Raw genomic sequence first — 25,726 nt, forward strand, 5'->3', positions numbered from 1 at the left:
CAAGGGTGAAAATGGGAAATTTAAAGATAAGGGCAAAATAGGAATAAATTTTATGCTAATAAAAACATAGGAGCTAAGGCCCAAAAGTAGGCCCACTCCTCTTAGGGTTTTCAAAACTAACCCATTCCTCTTGTCTCTTTCAAAATATCACCTCTTGGTCTTCTTGGCCTTTGTGTGATTCCATCATTACTTGTTTGGATCTAGATTTGAGGTGTTTAGTGACCATAAAAGCCTTAAGTACCTATTTGACAGAAAAAAAACATTACCTAATTATGTCACATTCATATTATAATATGTATTGTCACAAGGGTTCTTTGTCTCATTCACGCTAGGCGCAAGTAAATTGGCGTCAAGCATGAGTGAGTTAGAGGCTCTCTACCTCATTCACACCAGATGCAAGGTGAATGGTGCCAGGAGTGGGTTGCGTAATGAAAATATGTTGATTTCTTGACTAAGTGTTGAACATGTATATGATAGTTTAATTTCTCAATGTTATATGTTGATATATGATAATAATTTTTTTATACATTGATCTAGGATGATGTATATTGATGATTAAACTATTGAGGTTGTAAATTGAGTAGTATGTTGTAATGTTGAGGTGATTATGTTGAGAATGCTTAAGACATTATGTTGAGTTGTGTTGATTGACTTAGGACTAGAAGAAAATTTGTTTTTAAAGTTGAATATTCCATTGTGAAGTTACAATGTTATGGTGTTCTACGAGCCCAATTGTTGAAAACCCTTCTTAAGAAGTTGACTCTTGAAGAGGATTGTTGAATCTCCTCTAGGACCTTAGTTAATGTAGTATAAGGTTCAAGTCGAGGCATACTGTCTATAAGTGACCATGATATAGCGGTCAGTTGAAGCTATATTGATTATAAAGCAACAAAAAATGTTGATCTGTATGGGGGCTAAGTCGAACCATATGTATATAAAGTGATCAAAATCGAGTTAGGTAAAAGGTTGGAGCCAAAATCCCTAACTAAGTACTCAGATGGACATAGTATTTGGAGGGTAGACGACGGACTAATCTTTTAAGAGGCTTAGTTATGAATGTTAAGGTCGTGGTAGGCTCACACCCAAGTTATTCTACCTTGACAAGAATACTAGAATATCCTAGTTTAAGTGGCAAAATCTGAGAAACCATATTGTATTGTGGATTTTTATCCAAATTAGTTATTGATCTATCTGGCCCAAAAAAGTTTGTGTTGTTAGTTGGTTTAGTAAGGTCAAGCCACTTAAATTGCTCACCTATGTTGTAAGAGATCTCTTAGTTAAATGTGTGACGACACATGTAGTTGTTATGTTGTGCATGTGGTTGAGTTGTTGAGTTGTGTTGTGCATATGCTATGTTGTTATATGGATAAGCTGTAGACTTGTAATGTTGTTGTGTTGCCCAAGTTGAAAATTGTGTTGTGTTGTTCACATGTCATGTTGATATGTTGATGGTTGTATGATTGTGTTGTACCTGGTTGTGTTGTGTAGTTGGATGGAAAGTGGATAATGGTTGGTGTTGGGTTGTTTAAGTTATAGTATAGTTAGTTAATTCTTCTATACTTGTTGATTATTTTTGATTTCTAGTTTACCCTTGCATATTTTATTGTGTTTGGATTGCAATTATCATATTTATATGAGAGTAGGGTAGGAATAAGTTGGATGAAGAGTATTATGAGACAATATTGGATGATGGCGATGTTGATTTTATTTTAGGTTACTTTTATGTAGCTATTTTGTAGTTGTGACTTGACCAACAACCTAACTTTACTTTTTTTAGTACTAGATTATTGTGTGTGTGTGTGTATATATATATATATTATTGCATGTATAGTCAGATATTGCTTGCATGTTAATCCTAAGTAATTAAATGTTTACTTCTGCTTCTAGTTGTTGAGCTGTGAAGTATAAGGACCTCACAAGACGTTAGAGTAAAAATTGTGACATTTGTTTATAGTGTTGTCTCTTTTGCAAATTTTACCTTTCTTCTTTCCATTTTTTAAGTCCACATTAGTAATAATGGCTTAAATCATTATTGTCTAAATTGGACCACTAATAGGATTTGAGTTTAACAAAAGAGACAAATCTTCGATAAGGTGGCAAATCAAGGTTTAATTTCTTGTTAGGAGAGATGCTCACATATGTTTGATCTTGTCTTAAATAAGATTATTTCCAAAAGATTATACATGTGAACAATCAAAACAAAAAATACTAGAGTCTCAAAATTTTAGAGTCAAGTAAAAATTTATAATATAATATAAGTTATTAAATCTTATATTATTTTTTTTAATTTTGTGTTGTAAAATTATTAATCAAAGTTTTATAATCAATTACTTTTAACATTTTACTATCAAAGCTAAATTATATTTTATTTTCTCCTTAGATTATATGTTGAAATTTTTATCATGTTTATGACATTTTTTTGTTTAAACTTTAGATGTGTTCAATAATTTTTATTTGAAAAATTTAATGAAACAAATTTTAAATCTTGAATAAATCAATAAAAGATTCAAAATCGTATATCAATTAAAAGCAATCATTGTTTAAAAAGGATCAAATCTGTGGAAGAAAATATGCACAAAGATTTGATGATGCCAAAGCATTGAAGAAAATAAAGGTCAAGTTAAAGCAAGCTGATCAAGAAGCAAGATCTCAAGTAATAACTAGATAAGTCTTGACTGCTTAGCTTAGTATGTAAAATGAACTTTTAGAATTTGCAAATTTGACTTGGCCATTAAAATAAGAATTTCAAGAAAACCTAAACTTAATACTTTTGAATATAAGAATAAGTTGTTTGAAAAGAAAGCAAAAAGAGTATTCAAAAGATTAAATAAAAATATTTTTAACTGGAAAATAGAAGCTCTTTATATCTTAGGTTTTCATAAGCCAAAACAAGTGACATGTTTCTGGTAATCGATTACCACTTGCTATAATCGATTACCAGAGAAAGAAAACCTTTCAAAATGTTAAAATGCTCTCTGGTAATCGATTACCACTGACTGTAATTGATTACCAGAAGAGAAATTTCAAAATTCGAATTTGAACTATACAACGTTTCAAACATTTTGAACTTAAACCGTTGTAATCGATTACCAAGTCTTGTAATCGATTACCAGAGCCTATTTTCTGAAAAATTATAGAGAGTTACAACTCTTCATGAAAAGACATAACTCAAGATACAATTGTCTATAAATACTTATAAATTTTCAGAGAAAGGTGACGAACTCTATTGTGAAAATCATTTACAAAAACTACTTGGCCAAAATCATTTGCAAACAATTATCTAAAGATTTCATCAAGTTCTTAGAAAGTGTAATATCTACTCTTTAAAGAGAGTCATTCTGTAATACCTTGTTGATCTGTTGATCTGTAAAGGAGAAAGGGTTTTTCTCCTTGTTGATGTTTGAATCTCAACACAAGGAAAGAGAGTTCCGAGGTGTTGGATGATTCATTTTCTTGTAAGGTTTACAAGAGTAGTGGAAATCTCAAGTGGGAGACTTGAGGACTGGATGTAGGCAGGATTGGCCGAACCAGTATAAAATCAAGTTTACAATTCTTCTTTCCCTACACTTTTAATTTCTTGTTATTAATTATAATTGTGTAGTTTGCATCATCATTCATTCTTTACATACAAATTTGTCTAAGGAAATAAATTGATTAAGAAATAATTGGAAAAGTTTTTATAAGAGGAAATTTAGTAAACTTAATTCACCCCCCCTCTTAAGTTAATTGAGGCTAAGGGACTAACAAAATCAATTCAAAATTTAAAAAATAAAGTAACAAGATGAACATTTTAAAAGATAAAAGAATGAAATGAATCTTAAAAATAAGATAAAAGACCAAAAGTATAATTTAACCTACTAATAATAAAGTAATTTAATTATTTTGTTTGATCTATCTTAAAACATTGTTGATTTAAAATAGATTTTAAGTAATAATATTCAGTTATATATATATATATATATATGAAGAATTTGTTTACTTTATAAGTAAATTTATTTAGACTTAATTCATTCAATAATTCATGTTTTATATCAAATTTCAACGATCTAATGTTTAAGTTAGAGTTCTTAATACATAGATCAAATTTGTAAATTTTTTTAAAAAAATTAAAAACTATTTAATACTTCGTTTCATTAATTCAAGTTAATATATAAAATATTTTTATGATTATCTATCAATTTAAATTAATGTAACGAAGTATCAAATAATTTTTAAAATTTTTAAAAATTTACAGACTTGATCTATATATTAAAAATTTTAATTTCAACGGTTAGATTGTTATATATATATATATATATATATATATATATATATATATATATATATATATATGAATGTATGAAAAATAATATAATCTTTGATGTAATTTTATATTTCAATTTGAGTATTAAGTTCTTTTATTAACAATCTATTAACAATTTTTTTCCACGTATTCAATTCTAAAACCAAATCATGATCATTAATATCATAATGCTTCCTACTTCTTCTTCTTCTTTTTGTTTTTTTTTTACTTGTTGGGCCTTTATGTGCATGGTGCAGTCTCTATAATAGTAGCGAGTTCACTAATAAGTAATAACTAATGAGTGAATGACGGTTGGGCCCGAATTGGCTTAGGGCTCATGATATATACATATTTTTATTTATTTTTTTATAAGTACATTTCTATTTTTTTTAAATATCTTTAATTTTTTAATTTTATACCCCTATATTTAATATAACATTTTTTTTTTTACATATTTCCTTCCTTTTATATATATATATATATATATATATATAAATTTTACATGTACACTCTTACCTCTTTTCCACTCTTATCTATTTCAGTAGGTAATTTTAATTATTTTAGTTTTACATTATTTTATTCTCCCATCCTCTTTCATTTTTTTTTCACTATTATCTTCTCTCTCCTTCCTTTTAGTTTGACACGGACCCATAATGTATAACTAGTTTTCAACATTTTAGGTGTGTGTGAATTTTATAACAATGTCGAAAGTGTCGAGACAAATGTATATTTTTTCTTCAAGTACCTCTCCCATTTATGTCTAGAAAACACAACATCAAATAATTTTGGTGTCTTAGAAAATACTTTTCAGAATGGGAAAATTAACGTTATGGAAACCATGTTTTAAAATTAAGTTTTAAACATACTTCCAAAAAGAACTTTCCAAAACTATAAATTTAGTGTTTCATAAAGTACTTTCCAGAATTATGTAAAACAATATACTTTGGAAAAGTACTCTTTGAAACATCAATTTTACTGTTCCAGAAAATATTTATCGAAAGTTAGTTATTTTACATAATTCTATAAAGTTCTTTCCGGAACAATAAATTTAGTATTCCGGAAAGTACTTTCCGGAATTATGTAAAACAACATATTTCTAAAAAAGTACTTTGTGGAACATTAACTTTACTATTCTGGAATGTACTTTCTAGAAATGTGTTATTTTATATACTTACAAAAAAATACTTTTCGAAACATTAAATTTATTATTCCATAATCTACTTCCCGGAAGTTTGTAAAAAACACAATTATGGAACACTAATTTCACTATCCCGCACAATAGTCCAAAATAGTGAAAATATCTTATGTGTCTAGTTCGATAGAAACTGCCGTAAAAGCCGCATGTACTTATAATATTGTCACGTACCAATTCTACGACTTGGGTGCATGTGAAAAAGTGAAAGAGTTGAGGAAAGAAGAAAGTAATGTAAAAATCAAGAAAACTAAAACTACCTACTAAAATAGATGAGAAATTGAAAGAAGACAAAAGGGAGCATGTAAAAACTGAAAGAGAAAAAGAAGGAAGAATATGAAAAAAAAGACAAAAGTAATAAATTAAAAGTTAAAAGTGTAAAATTAAAAAAAATAAAAAATAAAAAAATTATAAATATTCTAAAAATTTATTTTAAAATAAATAAATAAAAGAGATGTAATTATTAAAAAAAAGGGTGAATATATCATGAGCCGTATCTTCTTATATCGTCTATAATCAGGATAATTCTACATTTCACATTTGGGCCAACTATGAATGTCAACCAGGCAGCTACAGTAATATTCTCTACATTTCTTTGCTATCCTCCTTATTACGTAAATATCCTCTCTACTCATTTCTATATTTGCACGAGCATTTGTTAAACATGTATTTGTGAATTATTTTAATATTTAAAAATATTCATGAATATTTATTAAAATAATTAACATAAAAATCTAAATAAAATTAAATTTGCATTAATAAAAAATTGCACATAAAATTAGACAAAAAAAATCTGCATTAATACAAAATTACACATAAAATTAGACAAAAAAAAACTGCATAAAATAAAATCTATATAAAAGTATGCATAAAATAAAATCTGCATTAATAAAAAATTGCACATAAAATTAGACAAAGAAATCTGCATAAAATATAATATATATAAAAGTAGGCATAAAATTAAATCTGCATAAGTAAAATTTATATAAAAAAACCCACATAAATAAAAAAAATACATAAAACTCCTTAACAACATATATTCTAAAAAAAATCACATAACTTAAGTAATTTAATATTAACAAGTGTCTACAAATATAAATATTATATTACTCGTATCTATTATCACATTTACTCATTAATAATATTTATTTTTTACTCGTAATGAATTTATTTTGTCATCTTTTAAGATCAATTGTACCCAAGAAAACTTGTTGTGTTATTAGCAATTTTAATGCCTGATTCAGCAGGTGTGGCTAAGTGACATTTATGTGATCAAGGGGTAGTTGAGAATTTTGCTTTAAACACAGAATTAATAGACATGTCCGGGTTAATGAAGATGGAATTAATGGCAGAAGACAAATTTTCAGATATGAAATAGTCACATTAGAGTCGATTTGATGTGCACGTAAAGCTGCTGCAATATGTCATAAAATAAATAAATAATAAAACTGTTGTAATAATTGGTTGATACTATCACTAATGAATGGCTGAAGTTGTTTCCTCGTGTCAAATTGTTATTTCTTGGGAATTGATATATATATCTAGTTACTAGTTATTGTCATTAATTTTATTTTTCTATAATCGGTGGTGGTAGTATTAGTTTTCCAAATTGAATTGCCTCAGAAAATGACAAGGCTGCTTGTAACAATCGATGTCACGTTTGGAATTTGGATGGAGAAACCCCAAAGATAGAATACTCCTTACTCTTTATTCTATTTTTTCTTTTCATCTTTATTTCCAATCAAATTGCACCGAATTTATCTGTTGAGTTGAACTGGTAAAGTGGTAATAGTTAAATCGGAACCAATTTTATTTAATTTTCAGGGTGGTATATTTTACGAAAAATGATAATACAAATATATATATATATATAAACAAACGTGCTTCTATTTATACATACAAAAATGATTGTCCAAACTCCAAACAACCACTTAATGAAAAAAAAATGTTGTGGGCATTTCAATTTAGTTTTGTAATCTGTTAAACAACGATGTCCCTAAAATAAGGTAAGAAAGAAACCGCATGCGAATGAGAAAGAAGCGAAACGACGTCGTTTGGGAGCCGTATATATAAAGTTGAGTTCATTCGAAGATATTTCGTCGCCCCCATTTTATTAATTATATAATCATTATTTTAGCGAGTAAATGAGAGTATAATTTTAGCTTTTTTCTTTTTAATTTTGATTTTGGCATCACAGAAGGCCTCAGAGAGAAAGGAGAGAGAGAGAGAGAGAGAGAGAGAAAGAAAAGGTTGTGTTTCTGTCTGGGTTTTGGAATTTTGAGCCCCCATCAAAGCCCCCATTTGAAAGGTGGAAGCTTTAGCATTCGGATCGCGTAATTGGGGTTTTGCACATCGGTGGTGGTTTTGTTTGTTTGGATGGCGAATCTGTACGTGAAGGCGGTGCCACCGGCGGATCTGAACAGGAACACGGAGTGGTTCACTTACCCCGGCGTTTGGACCACCTACATCCTCATCCTTTTCTTTTCTTGGATCCTCGTTCTCTCCGTCTTCGGTTGTTCCCCCGGCATCGCTTGGACCATCGTTAATCTCGCTCATTTCGCTGTATCTTCCTTTTCTCTTTTCCTTTTCATTTATCATCATCTGCTTTAATTAATGCTTTCAATGTCTTAAGGGCGTGCCGGATTTCTTATCTCTTATCATGCAATTTCATTGTCTTCCCTTCAAACTGATTTTCCTCGCTGTTCCTCTGATTTACTGTTTCACCTTGCTTTTTCTCTTGTCGAGGGTGAGGCTGGCCCCAATTCCTACTTTGTGTTGCCACCGATTTTCTTATTTTATGGATTGGTTGTTAGTTTTCTTCTTATTCTCGTCTGGCTGGGATGTTGGTTACCGGGAATGTGGAATTACGCGTTGAACGTTCTGGACAAGTTTTATGAGTTTGTTAAGAATCTGTGTGTTAACTATTAAGAAAGTTGGGCTTATCCTGTTAATCTTTGGCATTGGTATTTGGGTCTTAAAACATATCTTGTTCACTAATCAATGAACATTGCGTATGGTGAAGCCAAGGGAAATATTTGGTTATTAGAATATTTCACAATTGGTTTGTCGTTCCCATTTCCATGGCCCCATCGTGTTCTAAACTTTGTTTGATAAATGTTTATATTATTATATCAGACGTATGCTCACCACAGCCCCACCTCCTCTTTCTTTTCTACTTCCCCTCTGCAAGATGCATAAGCACACTTTGGTCTTTACTTGTTCTGGTCTCTTCCTGAACCATTGTTTGCCTCGCTTAGTTTAGAAAGACATTGAGACAGTTAGAGGATTTGCTTGGAAAAGTCCAAGGATTCCTGTATGTCTCTAAATTTCCTTGCCTGCTCATGATGGTCTGGCTTTGCTCCAAATTGCTGGCCATAAGTTCGTTTTTTGTCTTAGTTGTGAACTGTTGGCCTTCTACAGTATGAATAATTCTAAGAGGAACATTTTGTTTTCGTGAAGAGGTGGAGTGCCAACTGTTTCTTAAATATGTTAAAAGAAGATGAATGTGGGGTTCTGGGAAATAAGGCCATAGAACAGGCTGGGAGTCGTTTTTGATCTTTGCTTCCTCTTGATTCAATTAATTGTTGTGAATCTTGAACTATATTTGTTTTTATTTTACTGTACTTGGACACATCTTCCTTTCCAATATTCAAAATTATCATCTTGTTTTTCCTTTGTTTGACTCTAGAAGTATGCCAGTTCAGGTTTCATGGTGCCTTTTAAGGTGTGGCCATTCCTAAAAAGTATAATATTAGTTTATTTCTTATCATCAAACATTTTTCCGAGGTTTGGAACAAAGTGTTTGTCACTTTTTTTTCTCACACTTTTGGTTTTTGGGTGGAGGTTATGTCTTTCAATCAAAAACATATTAACATAATTCTTGGGGAACCCATTTTTTGCTCATTTATTACTTTGTGATATAATGGTTTTTTTTACTTATTATCACAATTGAATCAGGTTATAAATTAATATTTTGTTTGTAAGTTATTGTTAATGAATGTTAAAAGAAATTAATATCTCTACATGGCTTAATTGATTATGCTGTGTTCATCAGGTAACATATCACTTTTTTCACTGGAAGAAAGGAACTCCATTTGCAGAGGACCAGGGGATCTATAATAGATTGACTTGGTGGGAGCAGGTTGACAATGGAAAGCAGCTTACTCGTAACAGGAAGTTTCTAACAGTTGTCCCTTTGGTGCTGTAAGTTCTCTAATTTGCATGCCATCATTTTCAGATACAATGGTATCCGTTTCTGCCTTTCTGGTGATGTCATAGGGTCTATGAATGTGTGTTTGTATGCACCCTTGTCATATAAATGTTAAGTTGTTAACATTATTCGTTAAAATATTGTTTACACTTTACACTGATGTGGACAAATGTATGTGGCATTCTTGGTAATGCCAAATATTGGAAGCATTTTATACTGTTTTGGTTATCAACTTCTTGTGGTGCTCGAACTTGGTGCCAAATAGTGGTCCTATATTGCACAAGCTGCAAAAGTTGAATAGCCACAATTTAAAGTAGCGTCTGTCACAGCTGTTGTGGAGGACAAAATTGCCGAAAGTCACTGCTGGAGCGAGTGTTATTGGAGTGTGTTACCAGAAACCTGTTTTATCTATGAAACAACATTGTTTAGGGGGTAAATTCTAGATTTTGCTCTCCTGTGAATCAGAACTGAAACTCTACTTTGTCAGTCAGTTGCGCACACTTTGTTAAGAAATAGTACCTACTGTTATCCTTTCCTAAAAACACCACACTTTGATTAGAATGACTGCCATCCCATTATCCTTCTATAGCATTTTGGATTGACAGCTGTGATTCAATTTAATAGATTTTCTTTTCTTCAAAAACATGTTTTTTTGGGGGGTACTGTATTAACTATTGGTTGAATTAGACTCTCCCTTTCTCTCATTGTGTGAGCATGTGTGCCACTCAACTATGATGTAGCTTAATAAGTTGCATGCATTTGGGATTATGATTGTTTGTTTAGGAGTTCTCGATACTTGAAGGTTATATTTGTATGCTTCATGTCAATTGTACTATCACAATTCCGCAAGCAATTACTAGAAAACAGGAATTTGTTTTAAAAAAAGGAAATATAAGAAAAGAACAGCAAAGTAAAATGACTACATATGAAAATTTCTGCACAGCTCTACATCGTTCAATTATGATCTGTGGTAATTGTGCTCTTCTTGAACTTCGTCTATGTCGCTGGATTGTGTCTGCAATCAGGTATTATTTTCCAAGTACTAATCATTTCCGAACATGCACTAAAAGGGTACACCGTACACCCATCTTGTTTTCTACAACTGAGAATTTCAAAAGCAGCAGTTGCTGTTTATGGAAATGATTAGGACTTCAGCAAGAGGATTGTATGTGTGCAGCTTTGCTATGGTTCATACTTCATATATCATTCTCATGTCTCAAACTTTAATGTTAAATTTTACTGCAAAGGTGTAAAACTCGCAGTGTTGTGTTACTAAATATTGGATTATATAGAGTCAACGAGACCATAAGCATAGTGTATTAAAGATGAGGATGTTATAGTGGATGAGAAGAAAAAGATATCATGAATGAAAGTTTTAGAGAGAAAGTAAGGCTAACATCTATTGAGGAAAAATGGTAGTATCTCGCCTAAGGTGGTTTGACCATGTGAGAAAACCAAATGAGAGATAGGAGGCCAAGAAAAAAGTAGGGCGAACACCTATTGAGGAAAATACGATAGAATCTCCCCTAAGGTAGATCCAAATGGACTTGCTGAGAATTTAGCTCTTGACATAACAATATTTTTGTTTAATCCATGTAGCTGATCCTATTTAGTGGGGAAGGGCTTGTGTAGTAGGGTTTAGGGCTTGTGTAGTAGGTTTTGTAAGTTTGTCTAACTTGAGAACTTAGATAAAACTAAACTCACGAACTAATAAGAGACTTTTAAAAGTTATTAAGAAACATGAATAATAATAACCAAACATAATTAAGTAACATAGGCATAATTAATATCAAGATTACGACTTTTTAACATAATAAAGTTTTGTTCAACACCTCAACTGGACAACTAATCTTGTAATTGTATCTTGAAGATGAAGAAACTTTGTATATTGTGATGGGTAGAGAAGTGTCTATTTTGGAATGGCCTAATAATTATTTGGTGTTTTGTTTTGTATATTTGGTGACTGTCAGGTACTTGATAGCCTCACACACAACAGACTATCAGAATCCAATGCTGTTCTTCAACACAGTGGCTGTGATTGTGCTGGTTGTGGCAAAGTTCCCCCACATGCATAAGGTCAGGATATTTGGAATCAATGCTGATAAGTGAAATCATGGTTACCTGCTCAAGAGCCTCTTCTCTTGTCCTTTTGTTCTGGAAAAAAAAGGTGTATAGAAGGCAGAATCGGAAGGATACTCAAGTAATGTTCTGTTGCCAACTGCTTCTAAAGTATTATTAAACAAATAATAAATATGTTGAGTTATTTCTGTACAGTAGAGAAGTATATGTATCGGATTATAACGGTGCTTCTAAAATGTACCTCTCTTTTCCCCTTTATTTCATCCCTCACAACTCAAATATACAACAACGATGATCTTTTGCGTTTGCATTAAATTTTGTTGCCATAACTTTTTCTTATGGAAATAAAAGTCCTTTAATCTTTATCATAACCAAAAATTGAACACTTACATTAGACGTCACCTGAAATGGTGAAAATTGGCAAAAGAAAAAGGAAAGTGAAGACTTTGCGGTGTGAATGTTGTTGTGGAAATTTGCAAACCGGAACTCACTGCGTTGAAACTTTTGCATGCCGTTACTTTTAAGTAGCCATATACCCATATTATCGTAATTTATATATTTTTCTGAGTTATGCTTCAATTCACTGAGGTTTTAAGTTATATTTCTGTTATGTAAAAATAATAATAATAAAAGATTGAGTTATTCCTTGTAATAATAATTAGCAATTTCTTTTTTATAGATTAAGAAGTAAAATTTACTTTTGGTATGGAAATAGTGTAATACAACTAATAGTCGATGTTTTAGATTGCAAAGTTGGAATTGGTAATGTACTTTAGGCCCAAATTTGAATATTCTGCTTCATGATCTCAGATTCAACTTGAAAAGTGGAAGGCTTATTTATGAGAATGTTATACAAGCAAAAAGTCAGCATTTTCAAAATTATTTATTTTAAAAATAATTCTACATATTATCGAAGAAATCCTGTAGCTGTCTCATACTAGCTGCAGGACCATTGTTGTATTCCATTTTTCTTCCCTCCTTGATTCAAGTTTATCCTATTTTAAAAGATTAACTTGATCCACCTCTATTTTTTTAGGGAATAAAATAATGTCTTATTCGAGATTTAATGTCAGTTGGTCTCCTATAATGCATTTAATGTGTCATGTTTTGGTTAATGTTCAGTTGCAAAAGTTAATGTAGGAACTTGGAAGAAAATTACTTTTCAATTAGTTTTTTACGAACGTATTTGATAGTCTGATCTTTTATGAATTAATTTGATCAACCTTTTATCCATTAGAGGCTAAAATAGTATAAATTTTTTACCTATTATGACATTCTTTGTGATTAAAAGATTTCAAAATATGAATAGGATTTCTTTACTATATATATATATATATATATATATTTCGGAATCCAGGTATTAAATAGCATTTTTTTTTATTTAGATCATATCTTTTTACATTGGAACAATGAATATTCTGTCTGAGTTGGAAATACTTATAATACGGTAAGGTAAAAATTAAAATTTTTCAACCGGATTTTTTTTTATATAAGCAGGACTTAAACTTAAGGCTTTCCTTAAGAGAAATCAAATCACTTTAGTTTTATATTTTAAATATTTTAATTGTATTTATAAATTACTTGTATAATGTATGAAATACTTAGTTCTTTTTTTTTTCTTTCTTTATTACATAAGTAACTAAAATCGTAAGAGTGTCAATGAAAAAGTCGTCTCATTTCTTAACTCTACCCAATTATAGAAAAAATTCAGTTTTCTTCATTATTTTAGTTAATACTCGAATTTCTTTAATCAATATTAAGCAAGATATATTTTATTAACTAAACTAGTCTTTGATAATTTGTAAAATTATACGACATGTATTTTTATTTTATATTTTTATTATCAATCGAAAATTTCCTCTTAAATATGTTTAAGTTTATATTTTATTTTACTTTTCTCGATTATTCATATATATATATATATGCACATATAGAACTTGCTATTTAATATTTATCACTTGCATTTTTCCCTTCTCTTATAGTTTTACTTAAATGTTGATTTTTTTTTTTTTTACGGTATTCACTTTAACCAAACATTTGTATTCGTTTTCGAATGCTAGTTCTAGTTTATTTATTCATTTATTTTATTTCAAGATTCTGTTAACGAGTACTCTACAAGCATGGTCAAGAAACTCATAAATAGATTTTTTTAATAAAATAAATAACAGTAAAAATACATTGCTGATATTAAATATTACACTTTCTTATACCTACTAATTAAGATTGGCCTACTAATTGAAAATTTAGCTAATTTATATGAAATTTTAAGTTAAAACTTCATTTACAACTCCCTTCCTTTTACTGCATTCACTTAATTGTATGATAATAAATTTACAGATCTATTCATGTGAATAACACACAAGAATTGACATTTAAAGTGAATATTAAAATGAAGAATAATTGATAAATATTGATAAAATTAGTAAAAAAAAATTTAAATAAGGTTAATATGTTCGGTTGTTAATAACTAAAGAATATAAATATAAAAGAGTTATTATTATTATTATATTAAATTGTAAATTGATAAAAAAAAGAGAGTTAAATATAGATGAAAAACTACAAATTTGTAGCTCAGTGTTTATATAAAATTGCATGATTTAGTTTGATTTTTCGAATTAGGTTATGAAATCGTTTCAAACCAACTCAAACTGCATTTATTTGTAAATATGTTTTTTCAAATGTATAATGTATATATGTATACAAAATTGATAAATAATATAAAAGGCATTTTATAAAATTATAAGCTATGTTAAAAGATCTTTTTCTCTCCAAATATACATTATAATACTTAAAAGGTATTTTATAAAATTGAAAGTCACTAAATTAAATTTTAGAATGAAAAATTATAAATTATTTATAATTTTTGCAAATATTTTTTTAAGTGACAAACTATGTATGAGTAAAAATATTTAATATAATAATTAAAATTAAGTAAATATTTTTACAAAAATAATATGATAAAAATTGGTATTAAATATATTAAGTGATCGAAATATATATTTTAGTATTTATATATTTTTAGTTTTATTTTTAACGTATAATCTTAAATAAATAACATAATATTACCTTTGTAGTTGAATTTTTAATAACAAATTTTAAAAATCACAAAAGCAAAACCAAACCAAACTCTAAAAGGTTAGTTTGATTTGGTCCAAATTTCATAATTCATTAAAATCAAACCAAATCGAACTATACTTAATTTTTTTTTGTATGGTTTAGATAACTTTTTAGGCAAAAATTGAACCAAACCATTAGCGAACTGTAACATTATCAATTTCATAACTTCGGGTTGTTTAATTGACAGGTGCTGTTGAGAGTTTTGGGGCTGAAAAACCCTGAGAACAAGTTGATCTCAAGAATGTTGAATCAGAAATAAGGGGAGTTAGCTCAGGAAGGTATAGAAGGAAGTTTTTTTACTTGAGCGCTTCATAATTCAAGTTTTTAAAAGTTGTAGAAAAAGGCTAGAGAGAAATTCACTATTCCTTCTCCCTTTTTTCTTCTTATTCTCACTAGGAAACCTTCCTCTTTATCCATTCTTCAGCCAAATTCTAGTTAGAGAGAGTGAAGATTTGAGATCCCGTGATTGAAACTTCAAGCTATAGGTGTGCGAAGTTGCTTCCTTCTCTTGTGGATTGATTCTTCAAGAGGTAAAGGAAGCTTGTGTTGATTTTGTGGAATTACATTTGGATAATGTGCTGATTGATTTCATTGTTGTTGATTTTTATGATGAGAAGGAAGGAGTAGGGAAAAGATTTTGAGTTAGAAAGGTTTGAAAGAGTTGTAATGATTTTTGGAGTTTAGGGGTTGCATGTTGTAAAGGAAATTATTTTTGAGTTGCTTGTGATGCCTAAATATTGTATTGTGAAATGCATGTTTAAAAAGTTATGGTTTTCAGGTTGAATGACTGCAATCAGGTTCTGCATAAGTGCAAAACCTGATATCGCGCCGGACGCACCTTTAGAGTGTCGAGTGTGACTGCAAAGAGAGGTTTTTGTCTTACTCACGTTGGGCATATGACTAGTGGTGTCAGATGTGAGGAGAGAGACTCGTCTCGAGTTTGAATCACGTCAGGTGTAAGTTGAATGACATTGAGCAAGAGGAGAGAAACTCGCCTCTATCTGAGTTCACGTCGAATCCTAGTGTGTGTGGCACTAGGCGTGAGTCAAGCAAGGAGCTCCCTACCTAATTGGAGCCAAGCATGGGTGTTGCCACGCTAGGCAAGAGTGTGGAGCACTCTCTACCTCAATCACGTCGAGCACAAGTGGTGCAACGTCAAGTGTAGGTAAGACATGAAGCTCCCTACCTCAATGGTATACGAAGTTAGGGGCTTAGTTCACGATTGAGTATTGGAGAGTTGTGATATTTGGATGATAATTGGTGGACTAATTTCATAGGGAGCTTAGTATTACAAGTTAATGTCGTAGTAGACCCATATCCAAATTATTCTATCTTGACATAATACCATACTTTCTAGTTTAAGTTAAGTTTATTTTGCAATTAGTATTGTATATATAGCAAGTATGTACTTAATACTAGATATTGACTACAATATAAACTCTAGTTCTGATGCATATTGTTTAGTCTTCCAAGGTGTGATAATTGTTCAGTAACAAGTGTAGTGATCTGTTAGATCGTTACATAAGTTCCTCTAATATCATTTACCTAATTTAATTTTCATTAATCATATATTTTAAATGGAGACCAAATTTTATTTATTTATTTTTTTCAAAACGAAATTACAATTTTCATCATAACTTCTTATTTTCAATCTTAAATCATCTTTCTCAATATTTAAAATTTTAATTTTACTTCTATTTTTTTTACATATTCTTCTAGTATTAAGATGTCTGATAAATAATATTTAAAAATAATAAAATAATTAAGTTATAAAACCACATGAATAAAGTCTAAATTTCATATATTTTTAAAATAAATCAAACTTGTAGTTTTATTTATTTAAATAAATTAATTAAATTTAAGAAAATTTGTTTTTTTGTTTGTTTTTTTTTACGAATTAAAACCCGAGCTAGTAAAAAATAAGTGACACTTAAAACAAATTTACAAATTTTGAGTGAATATGTAACGAGCATAAGGCTAAGGAGGGGAACCATCCCTCAAAAGCCGGCCCAAGAGGTTGGAGAACCTCTCGCCTTATAAGGCCTCCCTGGTAAGGAGACCTCCCCGATGTGGGACTTGTTACATTACCACCCCCTTCGAAAGCCAGCGTCCTCGATGGCTGCACTCCACGGTACTTCACTCACCGGTACTTCACTCGGCCTTTGCCGGTCAGAACCCTCCAGTGGTCAGAACCCTCCGTGGGTAGCCCTTCTCGATTTGGCTGGCTCTCAACGAAAGCACCATTGTAACGAGCATAAGGCTAAGGAGGGGAACCATCCCTCAAAAGCCGGCCCAAGAGGTTGGAGAACCTCCCGCCTTATAAGGCCTCCCTGGTAAGGAGACCTCCCCGATGTGGGACTTGTTACAGAATACTTTACATTAAATGAGAGATTTATACTTTAGGGTTTTTTTTCTTACACGTGTGTTATTTTTTCTTTATAAAAACTAATATCAAATACATTTTTCTGTTGGTAAACTTGAAGTTCGTGTTTCTGTTGTCTTATCCTTGAGGACCTTGATCATCACTGATTAAAGCAAAACTCTAAATCCTCCGTCATTAAGATTTATTGTACACCCTTAACTTCACCCTTTAATACGTTATATTTTTAAGTTTAATTTCATGCAAGAATAATTCTCGTGATGGAATGATTTTTTAAGCGTTTATTAGTTTTTTTTTTTCATCAGTAAAAATAACGATGAACTAACAAAATTTGAATTTAAAAGCCGATACATACTACTACATGTATTATTTATGGAAGTAGCTACGTACGGTACCCTCTAGAAATTTTAGTAAAGTAGTTTCTAGACCATGTTACATAAGTTCTCAAATCTGTTAAATAGCAAAACAAATGAAATAACTTCATAATGAAAGCTTATAGTAAAAACTAATGACATATTTTTTACCACCGACTTTGGCACCTAGTGGTATTTCAAGGTATTCTCACAAATTTTGTTCCTTTGGACCGACTATGGGACTCTTCACCCTCTCCAAGAGTGTATTTTGCGAAAAAAAAAAAAAACTAATGACATAACTTAATTTCTCATAATATATTAGAGATTTTGTTACGGCAGATTTTAGACCAACAATTGCATAATTTCTCAATTTCCCTGAATCCATGCTAAATAGCAAAATCAAATGGCATAACTTCATCAAATGAAAGCTTACATAACCATTAGTCCAAAAAAATTAAAATTTACTAACCTCTTTTGAGATCTTTTTAAATGATACACATATTTCTTTTCTAATTTTTAATGAAATACTAACATCTCTTATTTATTTATTTAAGTGACACGTATAACATGCTCTTATATAAAATCAATTGTGCATTATTAGAAAATAACAAATTATTAATAGAAATATTAATAATAAGATAAAATTTGACTTCTTATTTAATTTTAATTTTTAAATTATATCTTAAATATTATGTGTGTTGTGATTTTAAAAAAAATACCAATTTCAAGTGATAATGTCGGTGTGAGAGATTATTATTTTCAAAATTAAAGAAAAATAATTTTTTTTATAAAAAGAAAGATGATTGTACATAATTCAAAAATGAATGATAGATATATATATAATTGATATAATATGAATTAATTTTTTTTCCCTTTCTTCCACCGTAGCCAATGATACTATTTTAAAGAAGATAAAGAATTTTTAAAATTTAAAGGAGAAGTGTGTATCATTTAAACAAAGCTTAGGAGAAGTGAGTAAATTTTTCTAAAAAGTATCTATACCAAACCCCAAAAATTATCAAGGTAGTACAGAATTTCTCATTATCTATCCTATGACATTTAAATAAGTTTAATGAAGACTTTTATGTCATTTTTTTAATCCGTAGGAATTGAACTCGATAAGAGATTACAACAACTTACATATTGTTCATCAATTGAATTAAACTCATTCAGTAGACTTTTACGTCGTTTGATAGTTATATTTTAATACATCTGGAGGTTTTAATTAATTATTTTAACAGACTAGTATATTTGTGCCACAAACTGCTCTTATATACTTTCGTAAATTATGCCATCAGTTTCAAGATCGGTAAGCAATCGTGGAAAAAAAACATTTTGAATTTCAAAGATGAATTTATACCCCGAGAAGAAGAAAAAGGGAATATTATAATTAAGAGATTGGCGTAAGAAGAAGGCCAACACATGAGGAATGGTATTTTGTCCCCCAATGGAACTGGCTGAAAGTGAAAAACACAACAGAACAAGATAAAAAATTAAAAAAAAAAAATTACTATTTAATGAATCGTCCACATTTGAATCCAATCCATTGACCTAGCCAGTGGAAGAAACAGTTTCCACTTGCCCCAAGGGAATGTTTGAGGGCCCCATCTAGAATACCGAACGAAGTTGTGCTTTTCAGAATTTTCTTAGTCCTTGCAAATACTATAATTAACAGCAGGTGGATGCATGACATAGGACACACTCATGGAATTGAAGTCTTTATTCAAATTAAATTAATTAAACTGCAAGTGGATGACAAATATATTGTTATCAGGTTAGTATATTTAGTTGGGGCAGGTAATCCAATTTTCAAGATTTGTCTAATTATATGCTCTTACTATTATATATAGTAATACATGTAATTAATTAACTATTTGTTTTATTAATTGTAGCTTGCATTAAAGGTGGGGTGTGACATTAATACCTGATCCAGCTAAAACACTGAGATCATAGAACACTCCCTTGTCCTTCCTTTTCAGTTTTCTTTTACTATAATTCCTCCGAATAATTCCACCAAAGTGCTTTCATAGTTGGAAGAATCTCAGATGTGATAATGTAGACAACAAAGCTGACAATCCACTAATTTTTGCACAGACAGAGATAGAAAGAGTAGCTGGAAAGAGCACAAAGCAACTCAACCAAATTTATAATTATGGTTACACTTTCAAACTTAGAACACCTAATCAACTCTCTCTCTTTCATCACCCCAAAAGTTCTTTGAACCAAACCTTTGAAAATTCATACGTACAAATGAAGGCGATCATCTGCTTAATTGTCATAGAAGAATTCATGAATACAGGAATTGCATGTGCCATGGACAAAAACAGGCCCAATATTCACTACCTCTTCTTCTATGTCTATATATATTTATATAGAAAAAAACTAAAGACGACCGAGATGAGATGTAATGTAATAAAATCCTCACGTTCTCTCAAATAAACAAAGGCGGTGTGTACAAAACAAAGTAAATAATTAACCATGTGTGTCCTATTGTTAGTTCTGAACAACTTCAGGCAAATGATATCCATGTTGTGGTGGAGAGATAAAAATTGCGAAGATCAAAATAAAGAAGATATATATAATATATATATATATAGTGTTATTAATTAATGCATGTTGATCTCTTAATTTTCCTTTGTCTTCCCATTTTCTTTCTTACCATGTTCCTTCACCAATCATTCCACTCCAATATCCAGTTGAATTGCCTTGTTCTTTATTGTGTTCCACTTCAGCACCTGAAGCAGAAAGTTGCTTGACATCTCCAAAAGGGAATAAAACCCTTCCACCACTCCTCTCTTGGACCTGATGATCATATGACCTATTTCCCATGCCATCAACTGAAGGAGCAAAGCTGAGGCTTGGTTTAACTTCTTGCATGGGAAACCCTGATGGGTAAAGGGCATTGTTGTTTGTTGAGTTTGGGATCAAGGAAGAAGGAGCATAAGGGTTCAAACCCCTAGATGCCATGCTGGACCTTAGAAGCTCTAGGGCTGAAAGAGAAGCTGGAGGAGCAGAACAAGAAGAAGAGGTTTGGTGTTGGTGGTGATGAGTGGTGTCACTGTTGTTCTGCTGCTGCATCTCAACATAAGGGGGCATGCCATGATGGTATTTGTCCATAGATGGGAAAGCCAGGTTGAGATCTTGGCCTCCATGCATGATTTTAGGGTTTTGGGCTGAGACTGATGAGAGGTTTGGTGGGTTTAGGTCTGGAACCTTTGATGATGATGATGATGATGAAGTTGCTGAAGTTACCTTCTTATTCTTCCTAGAACCACCTCCAACTGGAACGTTTCTCAGGGACCCTCCTTCTGTCCAATACCTTCTACAAGTCTTGCAGAAGTATCTGGGTTGTGTGAGGCTGTAGTTGTTGTAGTAGCAGAACTTGGTGTTGGTTGAATTGCACCTTGGACAATTCAGTTGCTCTTGTGGCCTTGCTTTCTTCTCTAAAACTGGCCTGGCACATGAATTCGGAGCCATCCCCTCCATGACTCTAGAGCACACCTATAGTTATAAGTGTTCATATGTGACAAGAATCCATGCCATACAAAAACAATTCAAGAGCTATGGCTAGTGAAATGTTTTTTTAAGATAGTTACCAACAAAATCAAAGCAAGGTAGCAAGGCTTCCTACCAAGACAATTGTAAAGTCAAGAAAAAAAAATATGTAAAGGAATCAAATCAATAATCAATAATAATAACAGATAGTATCTTTTTTATTTTTTGAGTTCTTTAACAAATGATCATACACGAGCAAAAAGGTGAAGGGGAAGAAAAGGAAAAACAGTGCTTTTGTATTTAGGATTTGATCAAAAAACTTGTTTTGGTAGAAAAGGAGAGAAGTTGGAATGTCAATATATGTGGACCTTGAAGTTACCATGAAAATCATCTCCTATAGATATATATATATATATATTGCTAGAAAAAGAATTAAATCAAAGATACAAACAACTCTTAAATCTAGTTGATATTGTGTCAGCTTTTGAACAACTACCCCAAAACCCAGAATAAATAACTCAGAATTGTGCTTCAAAGAAAAGGCATGAGAAAAAACCACACCACCTTTGGCCACAGCAGTAGCTATAGCCATGAAATTCAAAGAAAAGAAAGAGAAAAGTAAAGGATGATTTGAGAGAGAGAGAGGAGTTCACCTTGTTTGTCAGTAACTGCTCCTTAGTGCAAGAAAGAATGTTTTGGTTCGTTTGTGGGGTGGCTTTATGCGTAGGCTTACTTTATGAATGCTACAAAGATAAAGGAGAAAGCGAAAAGAGAGAAGAGAAGTGTCTGGTTTGACTACACTATCAATATCTCTTCACTAATCACCCATGTTTTAGCCTTTATCACTCACTTTATTTTAATCACTTTTTTTTATCCTTACACGATATTTCTGACTTACTAAATTGGAGATTAATTTTCTTTACATTATTGTGACCGCTATATGATGTGATAAGTTTTTACATATAACAAAAATTAAACACAAAATTTCACGGGATAAATCATTCCCACACTATATAAATGTATAATGTCTAATTATTACATCAATTCATCGTATTTTTTAATTTTGTCTTTTATAAATAAAATAATAAACAAGAGATGACATCTTCAAAACTATCAAAGTTAATAATATATTAAAAATTCTTACATTAAATATTATTGTTTATTTAGTAATTTAATTAAAATTTAGTAATGTTTAATTTGATTCAAGACTTTATTTATTAAACTGAAAGTCAATAGAAATTCATAAAAGAAATTTCCTTAAATAAATATATTCACTTAAATAAAATTTTAATAGTCACAAAAAATGTTCTATGATTTGAAATACTATAATGCAAGCTTTTTCTCATTTAATATATTAGATGTAATTGTAAATAAATTTACTTTTTATATATGCGAATGAAAAATTAAAAACTTATAGTTTATCAATCTAATATTATTATTAGTATAATTTTTAAATAATTATTGTAAAGACTAATTAAGTTTTTATAAGTCAAAATTCACTAACTTAATATATACATTAATAAAAACAGTGTAAGTAGTTTACTGGTGCCATTGATATCGATGTAGAAGTATTTATTAGCTTGTCAAAAATTATTTTTTTTCGAGATCTTAATTACATTAAAACTATTCCTCTTAATTTTTTTTATTAAATTCAAAATTTAAACGCGAAAATAAATTCTAAACTTTGAGGTCCAAAAGAAATATCAGTTGAACCATTGAACCAACGAACGTTGATTAGTAGTTTACTGTTTAACCATTCTAAATGGGTTTATTTTGATTTCTTTTTCTGTTTTTTTTTTTTTTTTTTTTTTTTTTTTTTTTTTTTTTGTGGTGGAATAATGAGTATGTACTGTAGTGGGATTCAACTTTCCGAACGATATAGACTCTTATTGGTCGTTCAAATTGTCAAACCTTCTTTTTCTCTAATCAAGTACCTTTCTATATTTTTGGCCAGAATCAAGGAGCAATATTTTCATAATCTTAAACAGTGATTTTTATTCAGTTATTACACTTATCGGAAATGTAGGTTTCGGTTGCTTGAATTGATCATGCCTTCCTTAATTAATTGCCAGGGATCTTCTGCAATAAACGTTCCTATGTTTTCAGCAGTTACACCATGCCATATAGGGTTTGCTTTCAAAGTAATCAAGCACATTCAAGTCTCTTCAATTCTAGGGTGATTATTAAAAAAATGATATGAGGTGTTAATTTTTTTTATTCATTAAAATTATAATAACAACACTAAAATCTGAATCTAAAATTTTATAAATATCATTTTAATTCTTACTATTAAATTGACTCTAATAATTATATATGAGGTGTCGATGAATGTTTCGTAAACATGATTAAAAAAAAATGCATTGTAACATAGTTATCACCAATAACATGTCAAATCTGGCTATGCAGCTAAAATTAAGGTCCAACATGCTTGATATATATGTAATTAATTTTATTTTTATAATTATTGACCTGCTTTAATATAATTTATATTTAAACATAATTCTCAATATTTATCTTGTAGATAAATTTTTATGGTATTACGAGTTTATTATTTCCTTTAAGCACATTGATATTATTTCTTCTGACAAGTGTTTCAATAGACGAGTATCAGCCAATAATTATTGCGAACGTCATTTTAGATGAATATAAGAGCTACATATATATTTGCCACAAGTTTCTTTCCAATATAATATATTATTCCAAATTTAAACTTGGGGTCCGCTTGGACCATTGGTCTCTGCTAAACATGATGGTTGTTTTCAACTTTTAATGAATCACCCAGGTTTCAGCCTGCACTATACACCTATTAATTTTTTTACCAAACCTAGGCCTCTGCTTGTTTGGAACATACTGAAAATACCTTACATATATCTTTAGGACATAAATTATGTACTTATCATTCATCTTATTTTTAAGATTTGTTTTAGTCGGTTGTTAAAAAAAATGTTATAATCTTTCGCCTTTTAATAAGTCAAACGAGCAACCGATAATCGTGCAAAACAATTTTGAACATGTTGATAATTTGTTTCACCATTCTAATTGTTGTCATGGGTTGATATTATTATCTCATTGTGTATACGTATACAAACTCAGATTGCATATTTGGTTACTTTTGTGAGGAGACTGGAGAGCGTGGGTGTGTGTACGTATACATAAGCAATATACTACATATATAATTTAGTTTAATTGTATAACAAACAATAAATTATTATTTAGTGATACGTTTCAAATTGGTCCATTATATATTTTGACATCATAATTTTTTGGTTTGAAGCATTTTAAATTCATCTATAATTAGATTAGATATATTTTTTACACTAGATAGTTTATTTTAGAACCTATAATTAGATAGTTGAGAAAATGGTTTACAAGCAACTTGTTTATAGTATTTTCTTATATACCGGATAAGATAGTAGTGATTGTAACACCATATTTTTTTTTTAATCATGTATATTTGATATATATGTAATTAAGTATTTTATTTCGTGTTGTTTTGTTGTAGTAGTTTAAGTGTGTGAGAGTTGACTCAGAGAGGATTGGGGTATATATGTTTACAACTCTAGAATTTTAGAGAAAAGTTAGAGAGAAATGCTCTTTCAAGTCACTGGAGTTCGATCATCGATTTGATTCCATTAGAAGATTCATTTTCTTCCCATGTTGGCTAGTTGCATAGTAGAAACTAAGATTCAAGTTGAGGAATTGAGAATTTAAGTTGGTGCAGAGCTTTCAGGGTTAACTTGGAGTTGTTTCTTCTTTTTCTTCTTCTTCCTTCTTCCTTCTTCTTCATTCTCTTTGAATTCGAGGTAAGTGAAGCTGAAACTCATGTTTATGTTGATCTAGGATGTGTATATCGGTTGGAATTTGTTTGAAATTCATGGTTGTTTGAATTGTTGAGATGGAGTTACATGTGGTGGAGTGTTGGATTTTTGAACATGTTGAATAATTTTGGTGAAAGTGGATGATCTTTGATAGTATATTTGATATTTTGCTTAATTTTGAGTTGAATATGATGTATAGATGCATTCTATGGTATTACATGCTTGGGATTCTTTATTTTTCAAGTGATGGTGATCAGTCAATTCATGAGTCTACTACAAAACTCACTACTGCACCAGGCGCAACTTCTAGGTACTAGACGTGACTTCAACCAAGTGACCTCTGTCTTGTTGACGTCGGACGCAAGATTGGTCATGCTAAGCATGGAGAGAGAGAATCGTTTCGAGTTGATTTGGGATCGAGTGTCGGACTTTGCCATACTAGGCATGAATGTCTAAGAGTCTTTATACCTAATCCACACTTGGCATGATTGTATGGCGTAGCGTGAGTGAGGTAGGAAGCTCTCTGCCAATGGAGTCGAGTACAAGGTGTGTGGCACCAGGCATGGGTGGCTCTGAAAATTCTTGTTATTTGTATGATGAAATGGTGAACATGAATATGTTAGGTCAGTCTATTACATATTGTATATTGATTGGTGATAATTTTTCTATGTATGTTGATTAGGGATAACATATATAAATGGTTGTATGGTTGAATTGTTGAGATGCATTGGTATTATATAAATTGATTTTTGTTGAGTTATATATACATTAACCTAGGGTAATGCATATAGATGTATGTT

At 30.5% G+C, this 25,726-nt stretch overlaps 2 protein-coding genes across 4 annotated transcripts; one reads left to right on the forward strand and one right to left on the reverse strand.

The window, feature by feature from the left end:
* Window positions 1-7,612: 7,612 nt before the first annotated feature.
* Window positions 7,613-12,078, forward strand: LOC109808043 (uncharacterized). The gene is made up of 3 exons (XM_020370856.3): window positions 7,613-8,036; window positions 9,529-9,677; window positions 11,655-12,078. The coding sequence occupies exons 1-3, from the start codon at window positions 7,851-7,853 to the stop codon at window positions 11,791-11,793; spliced, it is 474 nt and encodes a 157-aa protein (XP_020226445.1). The 5' UTR covers window positions 7,613-7,850; the 3' UTR covers window positions 11,794-12,078.
* A 7,655-nt stretch (window positions 12,079-19,733) lies between these two features.
* Window positions 19,734-21,914, reverse strand: LOC109808127 (dof zinc finger protein DOF2.5). Of its 3 annotated transcripts, none has more exons than XM_020370986.3 (2): window positions 21,762-21,914; window positions 19,734-21,114 (listed from the first exon to the last, which is right to left on the reverse strand). In XM_020370986.3, the coding sequence occupies exon 2, from the start codon at window positions 21,097-21,099 to the stop codon at window positions 20,269-20,271; it is 831 nt and encodes a 276-aa protein (XP_020226575.1). In that variant the 5' UTR covers window positions 21,100-21,114; window positions 21,762-21,914; the 3' UTR covers window positions 19,734-20,268. The 3 variants fall into 3 exon arrangements, with proteins under 3 accessions (XP_020226575.1, XP_020226577.1, XP_029129389.1); XM_020370988.3 differs by having other exon boundaries at window positions 19,734-21,103; window positions 21,762-21,910; XM_029273556.2 differs by having other exon boundaries at window positions 19,734-21,240; window positions 21,762-21,860.
* Between the last annotated feature and the right edge of the window lie 3,812 nt (window positions 21,915-25,726).

This window comes from Cajanus cajan, chromosome 5, assembly GCF_000230855.2.
Source record: "Cajanus cajan strain Asha chromosome 5, NIPB_CcT2T_4, whole genome shotgun sequence".
NCBI classification, from domain to species: domain Eukaryota; kingdom Viridiplantae; phylum Streptophyta; class Magnoliopsida; order Fabales; family Fabaceae; genus Cajanus; species Cajanus cajan.

Excerpts from the sequence above, each read along its gene's own strand:
- LOC109808043 (XM_020370856.3), top strand. The coding sequence starts at position 7,851 with ATGGCGAATCTGTACGTGAAGGCGGTGCCACCGGCGGATCTGAACAGG. Across the intron at positions 8,037-9,528 it reads TTAATCTCGCTCATTTCGCT|GTAACATATCACTTTTTTCA; the intron begins GTATCTTCCTTT and ends TGTGTTCATCAG. Across the intron at positions 9,678-11,654 it reads ACAGTTGTCCCTTTGGTGCT|GTACTTGATAGCCTCACACA; the intron begins GTAAGTTCTCTA and ends GGTGACTGTCAG.
- LOC109808127 (XM_020370986.3), bottom strand. The coding sequence starts at position 21,099 with ATGGAGGGGATGGCTCCGAATTCATGTGCCAGGCCAGTTTTAGAGAAG.